The sequence below is a fragment of the Rhopalosiphum maidis genome, chromosome 1, assembly GCF_003676215.2.
Source record: "Rhopalosiphum maidis isolate BTI-1 chromosome 1, ASM367621v3, whole genome shotgun sequence".
Taxonomy (NCBI): domain Eukaryota; kingdom Metazoa; phylum Arthropoda; class Insecta; order Hemiptera; family Aphididae; genus Rhopalosiphum; species Rhopalosiphum maidis.
The window spans coordinates 10,959,330-10,984,547 of NC_040877.1; the positions used below are offsets into that span (position 1 = coordinate 10,959,330).

At 26.3% G+C, this 25,218-nt stretch overlaps 1 protein-coding gene across 1 annotated transcript in view; it reads left to right on the top strand.

The window, feature by feature from the left end:
* LOC113555683 (zwei Ig domain protein zig-8-like) overlaps positions 1-25,218 on the top strand; it is a 248,019-nt gene that overhangs the window by 200,461 nt on the left and 22,340 nt on the right. The window contains exon 4 of the mRNA XM_026960187.1: positions 21,429-21,556. Coding sequence (XP_026815988.1) covers positions 21,429-21,556 — 128 coding nt within the window. The remainder of the gene's footprint in view (positions 1-21,428; positions 21,557-25,218) is intronic.

Consider the following 25,218-nt stretch of genomic DNA (forward strand, 5'->3'; position numbering starts at 1 on the left):
TTTATTTCATTTTTTTTTTTAAATACATTATTTATTAAACCAATAGTATTGACGGTTATGCTTACCATCCAAAATAAGCAAATCTAAATAAATCTTTTAAATTATTTAGAAATCATATTCCAGCTAGTATGTAATAATATATAGGTACACTATTAAATATATTCAATTTATTTTTTAAAAAAATCTATAAATTAACGCAACGAGTTTATAAAATAAAACCAAATTAATAGTCAATAATCAATATGCCAAGGATTTGATACTTAAGTTACAATGCACTTTGAGTTATTTTAGTTTTAATGCGTACTAAAATTAATTAGTTAATTTAGTTTAATTAACTTTTTCTTTAGACTCTAAACGACAAATGTATTAACTTTACTGTGATAGTTTTTGTTTTTTTGTATTGTATTCTTTCACTTATATTGTAATGCAAGGTATACGTACCACGCAGTAAAACTGAAAAGTTCAATACATTAGTTCAATTTTTATGATTAATAAAACATTAAAGGTTAATAATATATTCTAAATGTATTAATTCTATACATTTTTAATTTAAATAACTGGATAAGGATAATACATAATGTATTTTTTAATATATATTCTTTGAATTATTATAAAAAAAATATAAGACAATTATTGAATGATACAATTTTGTTCTTGCTGCGTATAAATAAGGTAAAAAAAAATATATATATATATCGGTATATACAATAATCAAATTGCTTCCGCGATTTATCGTCTATAGGTTCAAGTTGTGTCTACGGTTTATCAGCTATTGGTCTGAAATGTATCCACAATAATTGTTTGTCGATATAAATAATTGTGAACCATTTCGGTTTTATTACTGGGTGTCCAAACCTTTTAGGTTCCTTATCTTTGATATCACCAAGGCCAAGAAATATAGTCAATATAGGCGAACATTAATTGTTTACAACATAAAACGACATTGTAAAAGAGATAATATTTAAGCTATTCAAATTTATTATTTAATTATAAAATGTGATACAATTTTAAGTTTAAAAATGAACGATTATCGATTACTACAAAATTGTTTAAATAATAATATCCAAAGATGATCATGTATGTTAAAAATGTACGTGTGAGTCTTATTTGTATAAATAACAGTAATCGCTTAGTATGATAAATAATTATAAAATAAAATATACTATAATATTTTAATTATTATTGGGAACGCGGCTAAGATCTTCCATGGAAAAAACGCTAATTTTACCAAAATATAGTTTTTTTAACGCAACTTGGATATGCTGATGGTCCCTTATTAATGTTAAGTACTCAAAAATATGTTTCTGCGTAAAATTATGAATTTTTAAAATTGTATTAATTAAGATCATATTTTTACTTATAGAACTCGAAAAAATTTGGTTCAGTTAATACATTTATGTCAAACTTGAACTAAATTAATGTAAAAATCGTATTTTATTTTTAACTAATAATATAATATTTATTATTTACCCCCAAAAAAATATCCTAATATATAATATATTTACCTCCATTAAGAGATAAAAATTACTTATCATATGTAGGTTTACTTTTCGAGTTATTTTAAATTTATTATAATATATATATATATATATATATACCTATATTATAATATATGTACCTCGATTTCACCAATTTTTAATTTGTCAATAAAAATCATTCCCTCAAAAATATTTAAATGTGTCGTTTATAAATTTACATAAAAAAAAAAATATGAATGTATATTGTGTACTATACATTATAAAATATCAAATGTTAGTTACAGAACCTAATTTATTATATTTAATACATAAATAATAAACACGTAAACCAATATTCATAAAAATTACATTTAGGTTTTTGTAAATTTAAATTTTTTTCAAATAAAACTCATTAGTCTGTATATTAAATAGAAATAAATTAAAACGCCCTTTTTGTTATAAGATTAATGCATAAACTACTAATCTGGTTGTGGCCGATTTTTTCATATTAATATGCCACCAACAATTATGTAATTGCTTTAGTACTATAATATAGTATATCGGGTTAATTTGTACCATGTTAAATAGCTCGTTAAGTAATATATATTTATTGAATACAAAAATACCATTTTAATGTTTTGTTAATTATTACGACTTGAATTTCTTAATGTTGAATAACATATAATTTAAATTATTTTTTATATTTTACAATTATACCAATTTATATAAATATAAAATTGTATATTTAAAATAATTAGGTATATTGTTTAAATGATATTTTATATAACTTCTTTTATTGAATAAATATTTACTTTGGAGATATAGCTTAAAAACTGAAAAATAATGATTATATTTAAACAATGGTCAATTACTAAAAGTTATTATTTAATGTTATACCTACAAAAAAAAAAAAGCTTTATTATTTTTCTTTTCATTTTTTTGTATTATACGCTAACATTAGTTTACACAACTTCTTTCAGTACAACTAACTAATATTAGTAAAATATTTTTTTGAATCCAATAATAATTAATATAATTACTATAAAAAATAAATAATTGAAAAAAAAAAATTATGATCAAATTTGTATATATTTTTAAATGGCTTTATCAAATTAACAATATCATTGTAAAACTAATAATACATTTCTCACTTCATACAAAGTCTAAAGACTAAGATATTTTTCTTAAACACCAATATATATGTTTATGTTAGAATCCATTTATTTAAAATAACTAATTGAGTCATAGTTAACATATTATTATGATTATTATTGATTAAATATTTTAATAAAAAATACTTTTTTAGAAACAGTGCTACAAATCTGCTACAAAGTTTCTACAAATTTTAAAGATTATCAATATTTTATTACTTCAATTTTAAAATTACCACGACCTTTATAGTATCTTTAAAATCCATTATCATTGATCTATTATTTTTAGTAAGCAAAATTAAATAACTTAAAAACTACTAGTTCGAATTATTTTTTTGATACGTCATTATTTTCTGTGAAAATTATATGCACTTAATAAATTACAATAGAAATGGGGAATTTTAATTTAGAAACAGAAGTATGTATCATCATAGAACATTCCTTAAGTAGTACACACATTTTCAGAAATAGAAAATACAGTCTTAAAGTATATTATTAAAAAATGTTAAGAATAATATTTTGAAAAAATCATAATCAAAGTAGAAATTGGAGATAGAAGGAGTAAATTTGAAGGATGAATCACCTTTTTTATTGCTAAATTCAAATGAAAAATGTATAATAGGTATAAATGGTATAATATGAGTGACATTAATGATTATTTAATAAATTGAATTTTATTTTATTTTGTTAAAATTAACTATATATTATATTTTATAACTTATTGTATTTAACTACTTATATGTCTAGCTACCTAATAACTTATTATATTATATTACTAATAAGTGTTTGTTATCGTGTGATACATATTTTAAGATACGTTTATGAGATAACTGAATTATATATCTATGGAAAAGAAATAATAAGGAATCCACAAATATAATAAATACAATATTATGTTACGTCTCACCCGCCGATGAGTTCATAACAAAAATACCATTATTTTTTTTTTTTTATTAATATATAAAGAAATTGTAATTATTATCTGAATTCTACATGTATCATCATTATAAGTTATAACTATAAAATATGTGAATAATTGACGTATTATATGAAATTGTGTGATATTAAAAAAACAAATTACTTATTTATTATAATTCATGATTTGCATACATATTAACTTCTTTCCAGCTTTCCAAACTATAGTTTTATTCGTATTAATTTTATATAAATTAAAGTTATATCAGTCTTATATTTAGATTCTCAATAGTTTTTTCATCTAAAATATATAATATTCGATTAGGTTAGATTAGGGTAATTAGTTATTACCTATTGTTTCATCTGTAAACACAAATTATCTTTTATTTATTATTCAAATACTTTTTTATTGAAATAGGTAGTTTTCTATTATTTTTATAGACTATAACGAAAGTTTTTTTCTTATTTATTAGTCTAAGCACGTAAACAGAAGTCTTTGTTGAGTTTTTCAAAGTTTGTTATTTTTAGTTTTTCTTTACTAGTATTCGATTACTCAAAGCATTTTCTACCATTTATCGAAATGATACACCGAATAAAACGTAAATGACAAGATGATGGAAATAGCTATTTTTTCCGTTTAAACATTTTCTTCTATCTTCAAAATAAATTAAAGAAAAGTTTTAAAAAGTCAGTGCGACAAAATGTTGAACAAATCGTCACTGTCGAAGTTAAATTAAGACAAAAGCACGCACGTGCGGAAGTTTGAACTATTTAATTTGTTCAAGTGTTCTTTTTTTTTCATTTTACCCTTTTGAGGCGGCAGTTGACGGGCAATTTGGTTTTGTCTGTGACTTCGGGAAGGGGGAAGCGTGCCTACAAAACAAACGCACCAACTACGTTAAAGTTTGAAATTTTGTTCTTAAAAGTCTTCGATTACAAAATAGAATACTAGAAATTACTCGTAGAGTTCAGGTTATCTTTTAAACTATATCTTATTATTCATAAGATTTATAAGAATTTACAGTGCAAATATCGATTATTGAAAAATACTATTATTACAAAGTTAAACCTTTGACATCTCTAACGTTTATTATCAAACTTTAAAACTTATTTGTAATTAAAATTATTCAAAATTATAGAACAATGTCGTGTACAACAAACCTTAAAAATGATTAAACGGATATTTTCAAATGCAATTTATTAACACTAACAATGAAATTTAATTTAACATTTGATTTGTTTTCCAGTTGGGAGTTTGTTTTATTTTGCAGCATAATTTAATCTTAGCTATAATGTAATATAAATATTTAAAATTAAAAAAAAAAAAAAATAGGAATTTAATTTTATCTATAATATAGTAAATTGTAGGTATTTGTTCATATACCATACGTATACTGTAATAATTGATAATGTGTTAATTTTAATTTAGTATTAAATTGATACATACGCAAAAAAATTCTGTGAGCATATCCTCTGTTTGTATATAATGTTGACGATATTTTATTAAATTCGCCACCATGCCGAAGAAATTTCATTAATAAAAGGCCTGTTAAACCACCTAAACTTAGCTCAAACCCCACATAAAGCAATACCTACAGTTGGTATTAGTATTGTTTTATCAAATAGTTATTGTATAAATTATGTGAACAAATATTTAAAGTAAAAATATATTATAAATATCATTATTATTACTGTTATTCTATTATTATTACGAATTTTTATTCATAATACAGTAGATATGACTAATTTCTCTAAAAACAAATCGAATATTCTACATTTCATACATAACAAAATATCAATATGAGATTATTAGCTGTTATTAACTTATAAATCAAAAATGCCGACTGTATAAAAAAATATGTGAATAGGTTGGTAATATAAATACCATACAATTTAAATTATATTCATTTTTGAATAATGAATAATACTACACGTATGACTTAGCAACATTTTCAATTCTCAACGAATAATATATTTTTTAAATTACAACAAAAACACTGATATCTTCTTTTTTTTTAAGGTATTCATTTTTGTAAGCTGAACTTGAAATGTATACAAAAAAAAAATGTACATAATATTATGTTCGAGTAGTTTAGATATTTTATGGTTGATGTAAAAAAATATGAGGAATCTTGTATTAAATTATAATGTTTTAGATATTAAAATTGAACATTTTATATGAGAAATAATGTTCATTCCTTTATGCTACTGTGGATCGTAGTACCAATTTCAATATTTCATATCAAATGTTTATTTTTAATTCATGTACGACTGATCAGCTAATTATCATATCGGTTTGAATTTTGAAAACCTTATTGAGTTACCTATGTAAAACTACAATAAATTGTAAATACTATTCGTAACTGAGGCTTGCCACACTATATCTATGAGAGAGAAACATATAAATAATATTGTACTCCGATGGTTACTGATGACATCGCGTTAACCGTCAGCGCTCCACGCCCACGCAAAACGGACGATAATGCATTTCCGTAGACCATCTAACATTAACGTCCCACGATACGACGGCGACTAAATTTCCCTTAGAACGACTGACCGACCACGGAAACTGTGATGGTTACTCCGGTATACCATATGTACTTAAGCAACAGCCTGTAAAATATACAGGAAATCAATTATTATAGTTGATTATAATCGGTGATCAACATTTCCCCCGAGGACGGCCTGCAACGAGAAATATCGCACACATTACCCGCTCCGCGCGGAGCAATCGTCGTTTCACACCTCACACGCCACATCAAGTCGTGTAGAACGCGTTGAATAAATTCATCTAATACGGCGACACGTAGCATACATTTTGCAATCTACATAATTGACTATACAAAACACATCGCAACCGTGAATCTGGCTTGAGGTAAACTATAAATAAATATATAAATTCGGGATAAATTCGGGCCGCCCGTTTGCCAAACTTCGATGGAAACGTTTGCAAACATAATGAGCGACATTATGCTGCATTTGATCTGTTTGGTTCCGACACCTAAAACTGCGGTGGTCGAGTTTGTTTATACTTTCACCGCCATATAACGCCGTGTGCCGTGTCGTGTCCCTTGCAAAACGCATTCCGATTGGCTATAATCATACAGTATCATTCACGAACCGTGATCTACCGCGAGTCGGTCCGAGCTTAACTTTCGGACACGGCATGACAGACGAAGTACTATAGCTGTGAACCCGGCTTTAGCGTTCTACTATATCGCGAAGGACCGGCGGTATAAATCTTTATGTCTTATACCGCGGTCGGCTAATATACCGCACGTATCGCTTACGAATTTCAACCTTACAAACTTTTCAAACATTTTGGGGTTTGTATTCTAAAACGTTCACCGCGATCAAATTTCCCCTATACTCACAGCGGCGCTTCGTCGTCCGCGGTGTAAGCTCTCCGACCGCGGTCCTATACTTTGCGCAATATTCTCGAGATCGTGTAACCACTGATGATTTTTATAGACGATAAGTCGGTCAGATAAAAGCTTAGTCATCGACCGACATAGTTCCATTGCATCCGTCGTGCCGTTCAACTCTTGATCGAAGTAAAACGGTTATCGTTTTACATCTATATAGGCTATACACATATAATTATATATTAATATATTATCATACCATATTTTTTACAGGAATATTTATATGTTGAATTTAATTATTCATACGTTCATGTATATTCTATAACCGTTATTTGCGTTATTCAGAAATTTATCGTTTTTACTATTTACATATCGGAATACGTGTTTACGGTAAACGTGGTATATCTAGATTAATTTGAAAGGTCTTAGATAAACCTTGGAAAAACAGTCCCATGTATAACAGCAACTTTAAAAATAGGTAAATATAAAGTGTTATAGGTGATATGTGTTAGCACTGTTAGTTTATTGTATTTATAGACGTTTACAAGTTTAGTGTACAATATGTACGTCATATAAAATATCCAGAAGTGTATGTAAGTCTTTTAAAATCCTAATTTATCATTGTAGAACATTTTACTGTGTCCGAAGATTTTTCTGGGTACTTCAGTACCTGTATCAAATAAGTATTAATAAAAATATGCATGAATTAAGCATAATGATTGAGTTAACGTGTTTTAAAAATCTGCATGTACCCATATATTTCAAAAAATATTGGTATTAGAACTTTTATAGGGTACGTTTACAAAAAATTATATTTATTATCCGCAATAATTGTAGTAAAACAGTAAATCTATCATTGACGTAAAAAAAACACAATATAAGTAACAGTGTTTTTACATCAGTTTTATCAGAAAAATCGGTACATTATAGTTATTGATCGCTTACATCAGCAACTGTAGGCGTACTTGTATAATACATTAATAGCATACTGTCATCCTATTTATCAAAAGACATAATTCCAAAAAAGTTAAATTTTCAAAGAAAAAAACATGTATATATAGCTAATATATTATAACGATTTATTCTTACACGAAATTGATATCAAACGGTGTGAAATAATCGTAACTCCGAAAAATTGTACGTATAAAATGGTGGTACTCGTTAAATGTGTCATTGCTGCGTTAATCTTGAATGTACTTTGACATAGTAGCCGATAAATGATGATTCTAATAATAATAATATACATAACTGCAGTGGATGTTAGTACCATACAAATAACAACTGATTTTATCAAACACATTATATATATATATATTATAATATAGAAAATACCTATAATTTTGATTGAAGTTTTAGAATAATTGAATATCTTATAAATAAATAGTTTCCAACAATTTCTGTAACATTATTATTAATATTGTATGTGCGTATTATACGTTTTTTTCGATAAAAAAATATTTCATATGAATTCATAACAATATTAAATCTGACCTTTTAATCAAATTCTCCGACAGACAATAACAAAAAAAAAAAAAAATGTTGACACACTTGTACAATATATTTTCGTTGAACGGTGTAAAAAAGAAGAATTAGACATAAGCAAATTAAGCAAATTAATTGATTATTTTATCAATAAAATGATAGAAAAAATGTATTAGTAAAATTTGTCCGTCGTAGATGATGTTTCTTATAATAATATGTTCGTATAATTGAAGATTTATTACAATAATTTATCTATGTCTTCGAGATGGAACAACATCTAATTCATTAATTTAAACAAAATTCGATGTTTTCATTCTTTCAAATAAATGAAATCAATTTTTCATTCTATTTTTTAACCATATGTCAGTATAGATCATTATTTAAAAAAAAATGATGATAATAAAGTTACTATATACCAGTGAAAACTGTCAACCAATGGCTCATCTACTAAAGCTCATCTTAATGAAAAAAATAAAGTAGACCGTTTTTTTTTTAAAAAAAAAAATAACTAATTATAAATGACAAACATTTTATACTCAGCAGTTTTCTGACACAATTCCTAACACCAAAAAACGAAAATCCATATAAAACAAATACTAAATCAAGGATACACAAAGATGAAAATCCTATATCTCTTATTAAACAATACTTCAACCCTGCTGATTAAATTATAAACCACAACTAACTTACATGTGCCCAATATGAGCTACCGCCTCGCCAACAAAAATAAAAGTATTGCAAATTCTTCAAAACAAATTCCTAAAGATAATACTAAAATTCCTTGATCCTTATTTAACAAACAACTACATAATACCATATGATGATTTATCTACCTATCAACATAGATAAATTAACCGGTACAAAAACTGAACAACCGCCTAAAAAAAAGAAAAAACTCTTTATTACAAAATCGACTAAAAAACGTCTAACCTATGCTAAAACTGCGCCTACCATAAGAGACATTCCTAGAATAATAGCTAGACAACTAACAAAGAAGATATTTTTTTGTTTACTTATTTTTATTCGTATTCAATGTATATTTAAAACTTTTTAAAAACATATAATATATTGCAGCAATTAACTGAATGATTAAAATATATATATATATATATAAGCAGCACTTTTATTACATACAATTGTCTATTATTAATTATAGTTTCAATTTAACCGTTCACTGAAACTTGTTGTATTGATCTTATTGAAGAGCTATATGGGTTTATGGTAGATCAATGTTGACACAATAGTCGCATTGGTATTTAATTGTAGTTTGTGGAATTTCTAATATTGTCACATGTGTTGGCACTGAGCCAGAGACTGTGATAAAAAAAAAAAAAATTGTGGTAAATGTAAGAAACTTGCTAAGAAAACTGGAGAGACGAAATAATAGAGACAAACAAACAATAATTGTAACAAAATAAATTGAGATATGATTTGCCGTACTACCATACCAATTGTTAAAAAGATTCTATAAGTACATATATTATAATATAGTACTTATATATTTAATATTAAATTATTATTTTTTCATATAATATTATCTATATCATAGGTCTTTAAACTTTTTTCATCCACCGCCCACTTTGAGAATCAAAAATTTTCCAGCACCCCCTAGAAATGCTTAAGCTTACCGTCTATAGTGCATATTAAAATCAATATTTGTCATGCTATTACAGACGCAAAATCAACTATGAGAAAAAGTAGTAGGAATTTAATTTTAGTTTGAAGTTTAAAAGTACATAATACTTTTTAATCAGTATTGCCCCTCTAGTCTACTTCAACGCCTACAACATTTCTTGGAGTCTTATATCGCCCCCCCCCCACCTGAAGACTATCAACGCCCACGGGGTGTGCTATCGCCCATTTTGAGAATGACTGACCTATATCATATTAGGTAAAATCACATTAAGTACGAATAGTTGTACCTAATTCATTAACTATAAGATAATATGCTTATTATCAACTGCTTTTACAAACACTAATAGCTATATGATTTTCGTTAAAATCAAAATATTAACTGTGTCTTCGACAGTCGAATTTTGAATTTTAAATATTTTAAATGAAATAATTGATTACCTATGTTTTAAAATAAGTTTTTAGGTACTTTAATTTCGGTGTTTTTTTAAAAAAAAAAAAATCATAATTTCATAATACATTTTAAAATCATATTAAAAGAAGCTGTTGAATCGTATACGTTTAACGATAAATTGTTCATATTATATGATATTATTTGAATGTTGTATAATTACAATAACTAGAATTTATACACACAAAAAAAAATTAGAATAGGATAATATAGAGACAGTATATCATTGTGTGTACTGTGTAGTACAATGCGTGAACGAATATGCCACTGGGGAGGCAGATTTTAAAATGATACCCTTTGCTACATTTCTACCCTTTAAAAAAAAAAATTACTATTTTTTCTTACCACTTTTCCAAACAGTATTACTTAATTTATATTCGCTTTTTACTCATATATATATATATATATATAAAATTAAAACGTATAAAAAGAAACCATTGCGTCGTATAAGGTTGCCTATATTTTGGTCAACTAGGCTTGGGAATTATCTCAGTGATTTTATTAAAGGCAGTTTTATTCTCGACTGTGTATTCAAAATTAAAATAATAATTACTACTTAAGAGTAATCTACAAAATATTTTTCTAGAACATTCCAAATTTTAAAATAAATATCTATTCAATAATCATACAGTTGTATATTACAAGGAAACACGAAATGTACCATTGAGTATCATCGTATTATTATTTTCAACGCCAAAAATATGAATGTACACAATACATACTCTCGTATTAGGTATCTACTTTTCAATAATTAATAATAAGTCTTCTTAAAAATTATTATAAATTCGAAAAAAACATTTGTTTTGTTTCGTCTTCATAAAATTGCTACCACTAAAAATTCTCTAGCCGTGGTAAGTCTCCCTTAACACATAATTTGGGTAGTAAAATTACATTTAAAATGCATAGTATATAATATTGTAATAAAAAATAATCTTATTGGATTCAACTTAAACAATTCTAAAATTACATATTCAAAGTCTCAATAATATATTTAACCGATATATTATTTAGGTACTTATGAAAGTACGTTCCCTTCTGAATACTTATTAAACATGAGCATTCAGAGAAAAATAAAGTTGTAACAACCGAATTTATTTATAATAACTATATTATTTCATTTTACGAACATAACTTTGTCTCTCATAAAAAGTAAAAACCAAGTAATATTTATGGTAGGGGAGAATTTTACTAATAGTATTATTTTTATTTTTTTTTTCTTATCATGTATTTATATATTTTTATCACGATATTAATTATACATTAATGTATAACTTCATTTATTTTTTAAGAATAAATTCGTTTTAAGTTTAATTACTGAACATCAAAATATATTATTGATAAGTTAAACTTACTTTACCATTTTTTCAAACCAAATATCAACTCTCTTAAACTTCATACACAAATTATTATAAATATTGTTTAAGATTAACATACCTAAAATTGAATGTATAACAAAATGGCAAAAATGATTTAAGTATTCTATTTTTAGTGGATTGTATTTTTTAGGGGTAGGCATCGAAGGAAGTTCCTTGAATACTTGCTAATCACAATGAATAATTTAAATTTTCTATAAAGTAACCAATGAAACTGGGATTGAAATGTATAATGAAGCTATCATAAACAGTGACTGATATTATAGTTTCCATTGAAAAGATGAAATAATAGGTTGCAAGCACGATTCTACACATTTTTGGAATTGTATAGATTTTAGTTGCCATTTACATACAAACATAATTCTAAAAATAAAATATCTAGTCTGTACATAATATTTACTTAAACGGTTTCACTTAATTCAAAATACAACGATTCCTTGAAACCGTAAACAATATGTATTAATAATAATTATAAACTATTATTGTAACAATAATATCCTAAATATATTATTCTACCGTCAAATAATAACCACAATATAAACAACAACAAAAATTTTGGTAAAACATAATTTTTATTTACAACCAACACATTTTTAGAGTTATCATATTCTAACTTTGAGTTATGGTTTAATTTCTAATGATTAGTAATATATTTTGAAGATATCATAGTGAGAGATTTTGTAGGAAATTGCGTAAGTTTTAATTTGATAGGTGTTCTAACATATTGTGTTTTTTTTTTATGACTGAAGTGTTATTAACTATAACTGTAAAAAGCTTATTAATTTAATTTTGAAGATTAAATTACAAGGTTAATGTAACATCACACAAATATAACATTATCAAATATATTAAGTACGATGATAAAGTTATCATCGTATACACATTTTCCCAGGTCAACTTAATGGTAAAATGCACGAGTCAGTGACATACTGACCATATGACATCATTCTTTTCGAGAAAAGTATTATCGACTCACGCATAGTACAATTAATTAGTTTTGAGATTACATTAATAAATGTTATAATTATTTTTAATAACAAGAGTAAACGAATGCTATGGTAACGTTATATTTAAAATCATGTGGAGTAGAACTTCTGTATATTATACAATTTGAAAAATCATATGTGTGTAATATAATATAATGGGTATTAAAATCTATAAATAATTCTCTACCACGTGGGTGTTTATGTGTACTTTACCATTAAGTTTAGGCAATACTTTCAAACCACCTCTGCATAATATGGTACGTAATTTTGATCGTAATCACGGGTTTGTTTCAATATTTATTTTACATTTGTAATTGTACCATTAGGAAATCACTTTGATTTGTCTGATGTTTAAACTTCATAGTCTAAAATAGTCTGATCCAAAATCAAGAGTTGTGTAGTACCAAAAAGATAAATTAACAGCAAAGACTAAAATATGTCCTGAAAATACAAAAATACCATAGTATGCAAAAATATGCAAAATAAAATTTCATATACAGCATCGTTAGGTTATAAAACAAATTTTGGTATAAACTAGCTATTTTTTTGACCAATCAATAAAAATATGCAAATGTATACTAGTGTTGGGCTTAATCATTACCTTCTAACAAAATATTATGAATCCATTTTGTTTTAAAATTTATATGAATACATTACAATATTATACTTAATTACTAATGAGGTTAATTGAAATCAAATACAAATAAGATAAGCTTAAATAACTGTGTAAAAGCATCTAATTACTCAGAAATGTGAATTTTTTAATAACCAGAAGATATGTAATAAATGGAACAGTTTACTTAAAATTTTTAAACATTAAATAAATATAAAACAACATGTATTATGTGATTAAAAATATTCTGGTTGCCCGACTAAAAAAACTAATCACTAACAAATACGTTATACTTGTTTACGTATTATTTTAACGTTAATAATATTGGATTAATCTTACATCGAATATCAAATATATTTCACACCATATTTGAATAATTCAAATGTTCTATGAGCACTGTACAAATGTAATATTATTATAATCCTTCGAAATTATTCAATCCTAATATTCGTCCATGTTGACACTAAAAAAACAATTGTACAGTAAGATTTGTTTGGTATGTTAATATATTAACCTACTGTCAATATATTTTATATTTATTTATTATAGTATATAAAAAAAAATAATAATAATGCGAAAAAAAAGATTTTAAAAAGATGATATTACTGAAGATAGAATAAAATATTTAAATAATACGTTTATTACTCTCCAGAGAAATTATTTATTAACTGTAAACTGTGTTAATACATTGAACTAGAATATAACAATAAAATAATAATTTAAGGAGAAATTATTTAAACAATTTATTTTAAATATTGTTCAATTTTTTCAAACAACCGTGTTTTTTTCGTTCTCTTGTAATATCTCTTAACATTTAGACATAGTATACTTGGAAGGTAATTCAGAATTAATAACTATGTTCATTCATATTTCATATTTTCATTAAAACTGTTAAATAATTATCAAGTATTATTTCAAGTTATAACATAGTGAATTCTGGCGAATATATAGTATATCAAATGTGTATACAAGGCTGATAAAATCTATATATATATATATATTGTATAATTAACATCATCCTTCATCTAAACATTCAACCAACCAATTATTACACGTCACTAAATACATAAACATTATAGCTGCGCGCATAATCATCATACGAAAGCAGAGCTAACAGATATTATATCTCTGCAGGTATTTAACATGAATTGTAAGTCAATGGAATAGTTATAGTTTATAGCTATTAATATAATAATATATTATTAAGTTATAATTTGAGATATCATTATAATCACATTAAATATTAGTAATAAAATATTATATTTATATTTTTGTTTTTACAACAGTTTTATTATTTTGTATACTGAATACTGATGCTCTGAACCAACACTATATTATGAGAATATATAATAAATTACCACCACTATGTTTAGTATAAAATACATATGTATTCAATAGCAAATAATATTTAATCGTGAAACTATACTCTATTCAAATAGATGAAAATAGGAGAGAAACCCATCGGTAAATGGTTTTTTCCTATTTTTTTTTTTTCATTCTTTACAAATATTAAAACATCTATCTTAACTGTTGACACGTTCTAGAGGCAAGGAAAAAAATATTTCTTACACTTAAAAAACTAAACAACCATTAAGATTGATTTACATATGGATAATGTGTAACTAGACGAAATATGAGATCAATCCTTCCTTAAATAATAGGGGAGGTGATATTTTTAAATAAATAATTTGCAAACATTTTTGTAATTAAAATTTTAATATAATATCATCCAATTTAAATACGTACAACGAATTGGTGGATTATAAAAATCTGAGTAAAATAAAATAGATAATCAACAAACTAATTTTTAATCGATGTGAATGTTTCTTAGCAAACAAACCGTAATTTAATTCTTACATAATATGTAAGAATGCTTTTAATTCACAGAATAAAAGGTTAACTATAAAATTTTAGTTTATTACTCGTATCTTTAACATTTTAACATTTTGTAAAAAAGTACCAACTTACAACTCATTGTTTTTTTTTGTTTTACTTTGTTATTATTAGTTAAAAAAAATAGGTATTTAACTGTTTATCATTGTACGATATGATTATTTTAATGACAAAATAATTAAGTTGCCACTGTAGTAGACTTGGCATAATAATTTTCTATGCACATGTTCTATTTTAATAATAATTACACACGTATTACACGAATAATAATAATAATAATAGTAATAACATATACAGTAAACGAAGGTATACCACCGTAATATCATGGTTACGGAAAGTCAACTTTGTGGTTTCTGTAAAGAACAGAATATCTCTCTCTCTCTCTCTCTCTCTCTCTCTCTCTCTCTGTCTCTGTCTCTCTCCCTCTCTCTGTCTCTCTGTCTCTCTCTCTCCCTCCCTCCTTCCCTCCCACTCTTTCTCTCTCTGTCTATATATCTATCTATCTTCGTAGGTACTATTTCTGAGTGGTGACAAAATCGATAACGATGTAAATTGTAAATTCTCATAGCGCCAATGTCATTTTAACAGCAAACAATAGGGCCACGGTTCGCAGACCACGTATGAATAATGAATGGCGATTTTGGTGTAGAAGTTTTTACAAAAAGAGGGACTGAGAGAGGAGAGTGAGAAGTTTTTACTGACGATGGATCGACACTGTAATGACGGTCTCTCGGCGGCTTCAGCATCGCCATTGCCATCAGAGGCAGTGGATGACGGAGATGAACGTCATTTGCATACATATACGTCTTTTGTCGTAATGGCACTTTATCGTATTCGTTCATATTATTATACACCTAAAATAGTCACAAAGAGGGATGAAATGGGACGGTTTATATAATGTGGCATGTCCATACCGTTTTCAATTATTCCGTGTTATGTATCAGCTATCTTTCACTATACACCCCTAGCCGCTGTGCGTGTATTTGCGCTCGTGTATGTGTGTATGTTAACGCTAAAGTGCAATAATTCAAATGCAAATTATACCCTGTTGTGCGCACTGGAACCCCGTTGAATGACGATGCATGAAATTTCGCCTCAGAGTACGAATTTTTAAAAATTAACTCTACAATACCGATTAATCATTTCACCGCTGTAAATGAATGCAAACATTAGCGCCCGATAAATTTATGATATTTTTCGAACATGATTTATCCATAACAATTAGTAAGTTCTCAAATATATTCTGTACACATTTCATTGAATATTTGTAAACGATTGTAAGTGTTCGTCGTCGTAACTTGTTACAGAATAAACAATAGGTGCTTGTTAGTTTTTTATAATAGTTTAAGAATAAACTTCCATAAATAAAGTAATTCTATAAATCTAATTTATACAGTTATTGTTAAAAAAATATAAATAATAAATATAATCTATATCTGTACAAACATTGTTTTGTTTTAACTAACAATAAATATCTCCATAATGCACGAGCATCGGCACTCATCGCAATTACCTACGTTAAAATCCATACACGCTCTTTGCACTAGCTTTCATTCAGACTATAGACTAATTCCGCTCTAAGACAATGTATTTCGCACAAATATATTCGAGCAAATTAAGAACACGCAAGTGCATGTCTATTCATTCAATTTTTTTACACAATCATTTCAATTTATCAAGTTTTTTAAACAGCTATGTTGTTTATTACAGTCCAAATACACTAACATTAAATAATTGTTTATACGTCCAGATGACCATTTTAATATGTGCTAGTCAGTTTTTTCAAAACCATTCTTTTTTTTTTTAAATAAAAAATTATTTACAATCGCTAATATTTATGTACAATAAATAAATTTACAAATTAACAAATTTAAAAGATAACGACAACATAAATAACGAAAGGAAGAAGGCCCACCGGTGTGAAAAACCCTTTGCTTAGGAGAAAAGAGAAGTTTTTTTAGTTTATTAATACAGGTCGGGATTCACGATGTCTCGAAATCGGTGTCTTTTTAATCAACGCTTAGGGTGATCTACGATAAATTAAATGGTTGAATTAGATACTAGTAGATTTGTGTGGTTGATTGATTTTGTGTGGAATTTTTTATAATAGTTTTGAGCTGCAATAAAAAGTGTTTTGATTTTTAGATCTTTTTTTATAATAAAAAGTTTGAGACGTATCATAACACAGATATTATTTTTCGAAAACAGATTGACCTGGATGGTAATTTTTTAAGAAAGCTTGGCACATCCCCATATTTGGATAGCATAGGTCCAGATGGGTTTTAAAATTAATCTGTATATTAATAGTCTGTCGTTGATTTGAGTGTTGTATTTGAGAATAAGGCGTAATAGTGTTAAATCTAGTGTTGAGGTATGATTTGAGTGGAGGGATAATTTTTAGGAATGAACCCCAAGTAAGACACTTGTCTAAGATTAAACCTAAATATTTAGTTAAATTTTAGTTGGAATTTGGTTGTTTTAAAAGTAGATTTCAGGTAGAACATATTTTTTAAAGTGAAAAGAAGTGCAAGGACTTATCTGAATTAATTTGGAATTTCCGCTTAGAAGACTATATTGAAATACTATCAAAATTAATTTTGAGGTTTTGGTATGCTGTTTTTGAATAGGAATGTGATGAGAGAATCGCCGTGTCATCAACATAAGTCTACCTATCAGTGTATTTTCGAAATTTGGAATGTTAGCTGTGTTATTTTTGGAAGATATCTGGTGATAACTCGTTTCCTTGAGGTACTCCTACTTCGATTTTAAATTGCGATGAGAAGAAAACTTAGTATCTTCAAAAATAACTGCAAACCATATTTTTTCAATTAAAATTGCGTTAATTAAAGTGAGCATCTAATTAATAAATTTTAAACTGAATCAAAGTAGGTATAGAATAAATGTAAATAAATAGATATAAATGTATATTGATAACAATTAACAAATTACCAATCTATATAAGTCAAAGATAATAATTAGAAAGAATGACAAGTAATCGTTAACAATTAACTACCTATTAATATTTGATTTGTAAATACTGATAATTTTTTATTACATTATATACACTATACAACACTTTTTACCTTTGAATGTATGTGAAACATAAGTAAACTCAATTAATAACCATAAAATCACGATGTCTTGTTTTTGTTTTTGGTAATACAGTAATAACATCTCAAGTATTAATAAAAATAACATAAACATTTTAACATTTTATCTCGTAAATGTTTCTGTTTTTTTTATTTTTATTTTGTAAAAAGTGAAAGTTTTTAATTTAATGCCGTTTCATATTCGTTAACAAATTTAAAAATGGATGAAGCTGTTGTTATGTCTTTGTTATTCGTTCTTGACTAGTAAAAACCCGTCATTATAATACAAATTCTAGTTAAAATAACAAATAAAAACTAATATTTCCATACATAATTATTCATATTTTTGAACCAAAAGTTTAATACACTAAATAAAACAATAAAATACCCACATAAAGATAAAAAGGTTTTTTAGAATTTTAAAATAAAACAAGTTAGATATCTAAGAGTATTGAATAAATTAATATAAATTTACTATGAAATTAGAAATTTTATCATTGAAACTTTAAATAAAATGTATTAAAACTATTTGAAGCTTATATAATATTGAGAAAAAACAATAATATGATACATATTTACAATTTTTATAAGAACTGCAGCGTGTTTAACATTGTTCATCACGTTTAACATGATATTTTTCATTAACACGATATCTTTATAGTGGTAATAAATTATAATTTCATTATCAGTCAAAAGTCTCAGATACAATTTGTGTTGAATATAACTTAAATGTGCATACTAATAGCATATTATGTTATTAATAATTAATTTAAATGATAAAAATAAACATTAGGATTGATTACTTTAATAATAAGCCGAAAAAACTAATAATTAGGTGGAATATTATTATTTATTGCTAGGAACGTTGATATTATAATTTACTGCAAATATTTTGATAACACTGCTTAGTTACCTTAAGTAATAATTATATCAGCACTGTCGCTTGTTATATACGTTATTATTGTCCTATAAGCAGCGTTTCTGTACCAACAAAAATGTAATGGTAGTTTCATGTGTGATTCGCGCACACTTAAATTATAGCTGGTATTAAAAATTACTCCAGAATAATCAAAAATGAATACCAAATAACTGTAAAACGATGTTCGAGTACGATATATACGAACACATTAAAATAATTGTTTATTTTTTAAAAACCAATTATTAAGAAATATTTAGAAATAAAAACTCTATAAACTACGAGTACTTAATACAATGTATGATTTGAATATTATTTATTTTTTCTTTTTGTTAGAGATAACCTTTGACTTTTATATTCAGCAGGCTTTAAAAAATATTGACGATTACATCCAGTTTGTTTGCTCTGCGGCTGTAAAACGGTAGTGTATGCCCAAAACAAAACTCGGTCATGTACAGCGACCAAATTTATGGTCGAGTTTTTATGAAAATCTCTGACGGATTGGAAAGGGGGGAGAGAATTGAACGAGTAAAGCTTTACGACAGTTGATCGTTAACGTAGTGGCCGGCCGTGGTGGCAGGTTTAATTTAAGCATTATGCGAGAGCCATGTAAATGGTCGCAAAAAACATTTTTTACCATTAAGATGTAGTTAGGACCCAAAAGATATTATTCAAACAACACGGGAGCAGTGATTCCGTATATATATATATATATATATATATATGTGAGGGTATATTTGTATGTGTGTGGGTTGTTGCGGGCGAATAGGGTGCGCACGCGCCCTTCATACGTACTAGCACACACCGGAGGTTGGACGAACGCTGCTCGTGGCCAGAGACATCAAGCAGATGGCCCTTGAGTGCTTGTAATGACTGTCAGTGTATACCGTGACAAATGACACCGCCACCGCCGCCACTCGTCCGCCACCTAGCGAAGGCTATACGTCATATTATTATCTTGACTTCTGCCACTTCTTCGTCCCCCGTCGCCGTAGCCCGTTTCTTCGAGTGGATTCGCAGCAGCAGACGCGTGTGTGCGTATGGGCGCGAGAGAAAATCCCGCACACACGCCCTAACCTAACCCAACCTGCAGCATACCAAACGAGAATAAAATAGTATATATCGTATAAAAAAATGTACACAATAACAATAACGACGATCTACACGCGCAGTAGACGTAGGTACGTATATAATGGCTACGCGGTGTACAGACCTCACATCTGTGGCCAATCCAAATATTCGGATACAATAAGAGACCGCGACGGTTGTTTCGACGTTACGTACTTCTGTTTTCGCGAGTAACGATTACACCCGCAAATGAAGACTTGAGATTTGTTATTAATGTTGTTCTGTTTAAAATCACAAACGGCCCGAGTCGTGACAGTAACAATGTTCGTTAAGGGCATTGTAATAATAGTATTATATCGGTGTGTCGCTATAATACGGTGTATATAGTGCGCACGAATGGTATACGATTTAATAGGTACGACTGTTCGACAGTGACACTTTCCAAACGCTCAATATTCTTGGCTTTTTGTCAGTTGAAAACCGAAAAAAAAATATGATTGGACGTATTAGGTATGTAATATGATAATATTGTCGTTGTTGTTCACTATGAAAATATGTAAGAAAACATCAATATTATTTATATCGATCAATAGGTATTGAACAATAAAATTCTACGAATCGTTAAACAATGACGTTAACTTGAATAAATAGGAAATATCGTGAAATATATCACTTTTGTTATCTGTATTTACAGATGAAAGACGTTTCTCTAATTGTTAACCGAAATCCCGGTTAAAAGACAATTAATCATTACACGCACCCGATTCTTCGGTGCTACATAGGCTACCTACATCTGGTACTATATAAACTGCTACCGTATAATAATTACTCGATCGCACACACACACTACTCCTGGTGGTTAAATGACATTTTATACTGCATACAATAAACAAACTAATAATTTATTGATATTATTTATATTTAGTTATTTATATGATACATTAATAATTCTCCATAACTAATAATTATCAAAGCACGACCGACAGTTTTTTTAGCCTTTTACTTGATAAACTATTTATACAAAATATATTTTTCAGAACCCATAACAACAATCATTGGAGGTCCTGACATGTTCATCAATAAGGGTAGTACTATGAACTTAACGTGCATCATAAAACATAGTCCAGAACCACCACCACTGATTTACTGGACACATGACTCAAAAGTAAGTTTTTTTTTTTTTTTTAAATATTTGGAATAAAAGATTTTTATTAGAATTTTCTATTATATTTTAATAAAAAATAATCAATGTTATATAAAAGGAGAATAATATATAATATATAATATACACCATAATTTTATATAGATACTTAATTTTTGAAATTAAATGTTTTCATTTGTCTAAATATTTAAAATCTTGCTTGTAAATGTTTTAAATTTGAAGGATAAAAATCATAAAATATTTAAAATGCACTTTGTAATATATAAATTTAGCCAGTAAAACATAACTAAATAGAAATATATTTATTATTATTAAACAAATACAAATTCGGTTTTCATTAAAATGTACCACTAAAATGGACTAATTATTAAAATCTAGATAAAAATATAAAATAAAAATTAGAATTGTAAAACAGTTTCAAAATATATGGCTTTAAATATTCAATACTTGATGAATTCAATATAGCAATAAGTTAAATGCAAATCAGTTAAAATAGAACAAAAACATCAAAATACAAATTTTAATTTTAATTTATAAAGTTTACCTTTCGTAGATCCATATTATATCGTTTTAATGAGAAGGTCTCAAATTTAAAATATTAGCATAACCTTCTATAACACGTAACTTGATCATAAATTAATACTGTTATTTTTAATTTATATATTTAAAAAAAAAATCAAATCTTATATCTGTATAATACACATCTTTATTATAATTAGTAATAATCAAAATAATTTTTAATTTTTAACTTTAAAATGTGTCCACCATAAATAAACGCATTCATTATACTTTTATTTAGTCGATACGTGAGTAATTTGTATAAATACCTATAGGTTTATATATGTATAATAAACGTTTAAAAACCAAATTTCAGTAAAAAAAAACACACTTATCACGGTAAAATCAATACATTTGTCGTTCAGTTCAAAATTTAAAATTATAATAATCTAAACATTAAGACATTTTTATAAGTACTAATTTACGATTTTATTAATTCATGCTTAATAATTTAAAAATAAATAAATCGATAATATTGCATACTGAAATTATTTTTGTATAAAGTAGAATTATTTTTAGATATCTAAGGTTGATAGCTTAAAATTGTTATAGTTACTAATTAATCAATTCAATATAAAATTCATAATTTATGTATTAAATACAATTTAGTTATGTTTTCAGTTTTTTTAGGCAAAACATAGGTAATTAATTTTTAAATGTTCTTCTAAAAATATAATAATTATCCAATCGCTAAAATATTGCCATGACCTATTTAACTTGAACCTTTCTCATGGCCATAGGGTGGGTCAACAACAAGAGATTGTCAATATAGCATCTTATTCCTAAGGGAGCAGTAACTGACTAGTTCTACTGCACTAACCAGCTCGAGGGATGGGTTGTTAAATAAACAAAGTATTCAGTTTCCATAGCTACATTACATTTATCTCAAACAACCAAAATAATTAATTTTAGGTTTTTGCAACTTGTATTAATATATTTATATTATTTTTAAGATAATTTGTAGTATCTAGAACAATGGACGACAATTATTTACTAGCATACATTTATTTTCTTACGGAAAAAATGAATTAAATACCATATCATATCTACCCCCATTTATTTACTATCACTCTTTCTATAAAGTTACCGGCAAAATTGTTGATGTATAAAATCGAAAAAATCTCTCTGCTTTATATGTAGTAGCTTTCGTGTGTTGTTCGTATAAGCTCGCCAGCCGTCACTGATTAGATTGCTGTAATGGAGATGTTCAATTTAAATTGTATGATAATAAATCTTTACACACGGTCAACGATTCTGAGCGGGAACGATGTATTAGCTTTTATTTTCAACAATATTTTATTATTTATTTACTATTGGTAATTTATTTTTTAATTAGTAAAACAATATGTTGAACTAATTTTAACAAGACTATCGCATAATATCTATTATTATTGTTAGTTTATCGTTTTATACCACGTACTGTAGAAGTACGCGAATAGGTTCGTGACAATGTAACATTGTATTGAGTAATATTCAGATATAACACGTTAATTATTACTAGTATTTAGTTTAAGACTCACTTTCAATTAGGTAAATATAAGTGTCTCTTTGAGTGTCATTATTTTCAAATTTTTCTTAACGCAGCTATACCATTTGAATTTTAATTAATTAACAATTATTTTTGTTCTTATTAACTTACTGAATATGCGAATAAATAATATGTAATAATAATTATAACATAATTAATCTAATTAAAAATGACTAATAGTAAAAACATGTACATCGTATCTCACATTAATAGTCGAATAACAATTCAACGTTATTAGGTACAGATCGTGTTTCATTAACATATATTTTAATTTTCGTATTCAACTCGTACCTTTATAAGACTAAAGTAATCTAAATTTTATCACCTTAAAACAGTATTATACAAATAATCTATTTTACATTAGTTTTTATTACACTAAGCAAAGCTTCATACCAGCTAATTATATATTTATAAATTATTAATAAATTCAAGTTAATAAGAATATAAATAGTTATATATTTACTTACCTTATTTTATTTCCTAAGTTAATTTTCAAAATAACATAATAATATTCTAATTTTTGAACATTCAATACTATTATTTGAAATTTAAAATTATAATCGTATTGTATCTATAATATCTATTTCTTCTAATTTATATAAATCTCTTAAACCTATTCGCTATAGTAATCACATAGGTAACTTTAAATAAAGTTGTTTGCGAGCTAAATGTATATCCGTTTCCTGCGAAAATAAAAATTCAAACAATATTTAATTATACTTACTCACAAAATAAAGACTTAGACATGATTTGATTCGATTTAATTGTAAGTTCCGCAATCTACCAATGCGATTTTTGTTATTGGACTATTAAACACATAATATTATCTTATCGACATATTTTTACTCTATCTTAAGGTATAATATTAGGTTGTCAAATGGTTTTGATTTAAATAATCCGAGCTAACGATCGACTATTTGCAAATTCTATGCGCTACAAAAATATTTATTGAAAAACTATGAAAATAACTTAAAATGATATAATTATTATAATCAGCAATAAAAATTATTTTTATTAGATAGAATAAAATGTATTATTAAGTATTAGCACTATCACACTGTTACAAATAACTGTATAGGTACCCAACAAGTTTGCAACAGTCATCGGTTGTCAATTACAACTGTTGCCGACTAGTCACGGAATTTTATAGTCCGCCTCGTACACAGCAGTTTCATTAACGATAAGATGCCATATACTATTTAGTATACTTTGGACATGGTATTCATTAGTAAGTTATGAGCTGTAAGGCTCTTTTCGAACAAAAATACATTTGTAGATGTATCGTATAGATAACTACACAATATAATTAATATTAAACATTTTCATAACTGTTTTTTTTTTTTTTTTAATCTGTACAATAGATTTATTTTTAACTTAATAATCTGGGCAGAATACACGATATTAAAATCCCAATTGTGCGATCCCAATTAAAGTCTAAAAAATAATTATCAATATAGTTGTTAACACGCTTTATCTTAAAAAACACGTGAACAATTCATATAATATCAATTTATTTATAACCTTGAGAATTTCATATTCTACCTTTTAACTTTTCTTAGTACTTAAAGTTTTCTAATAT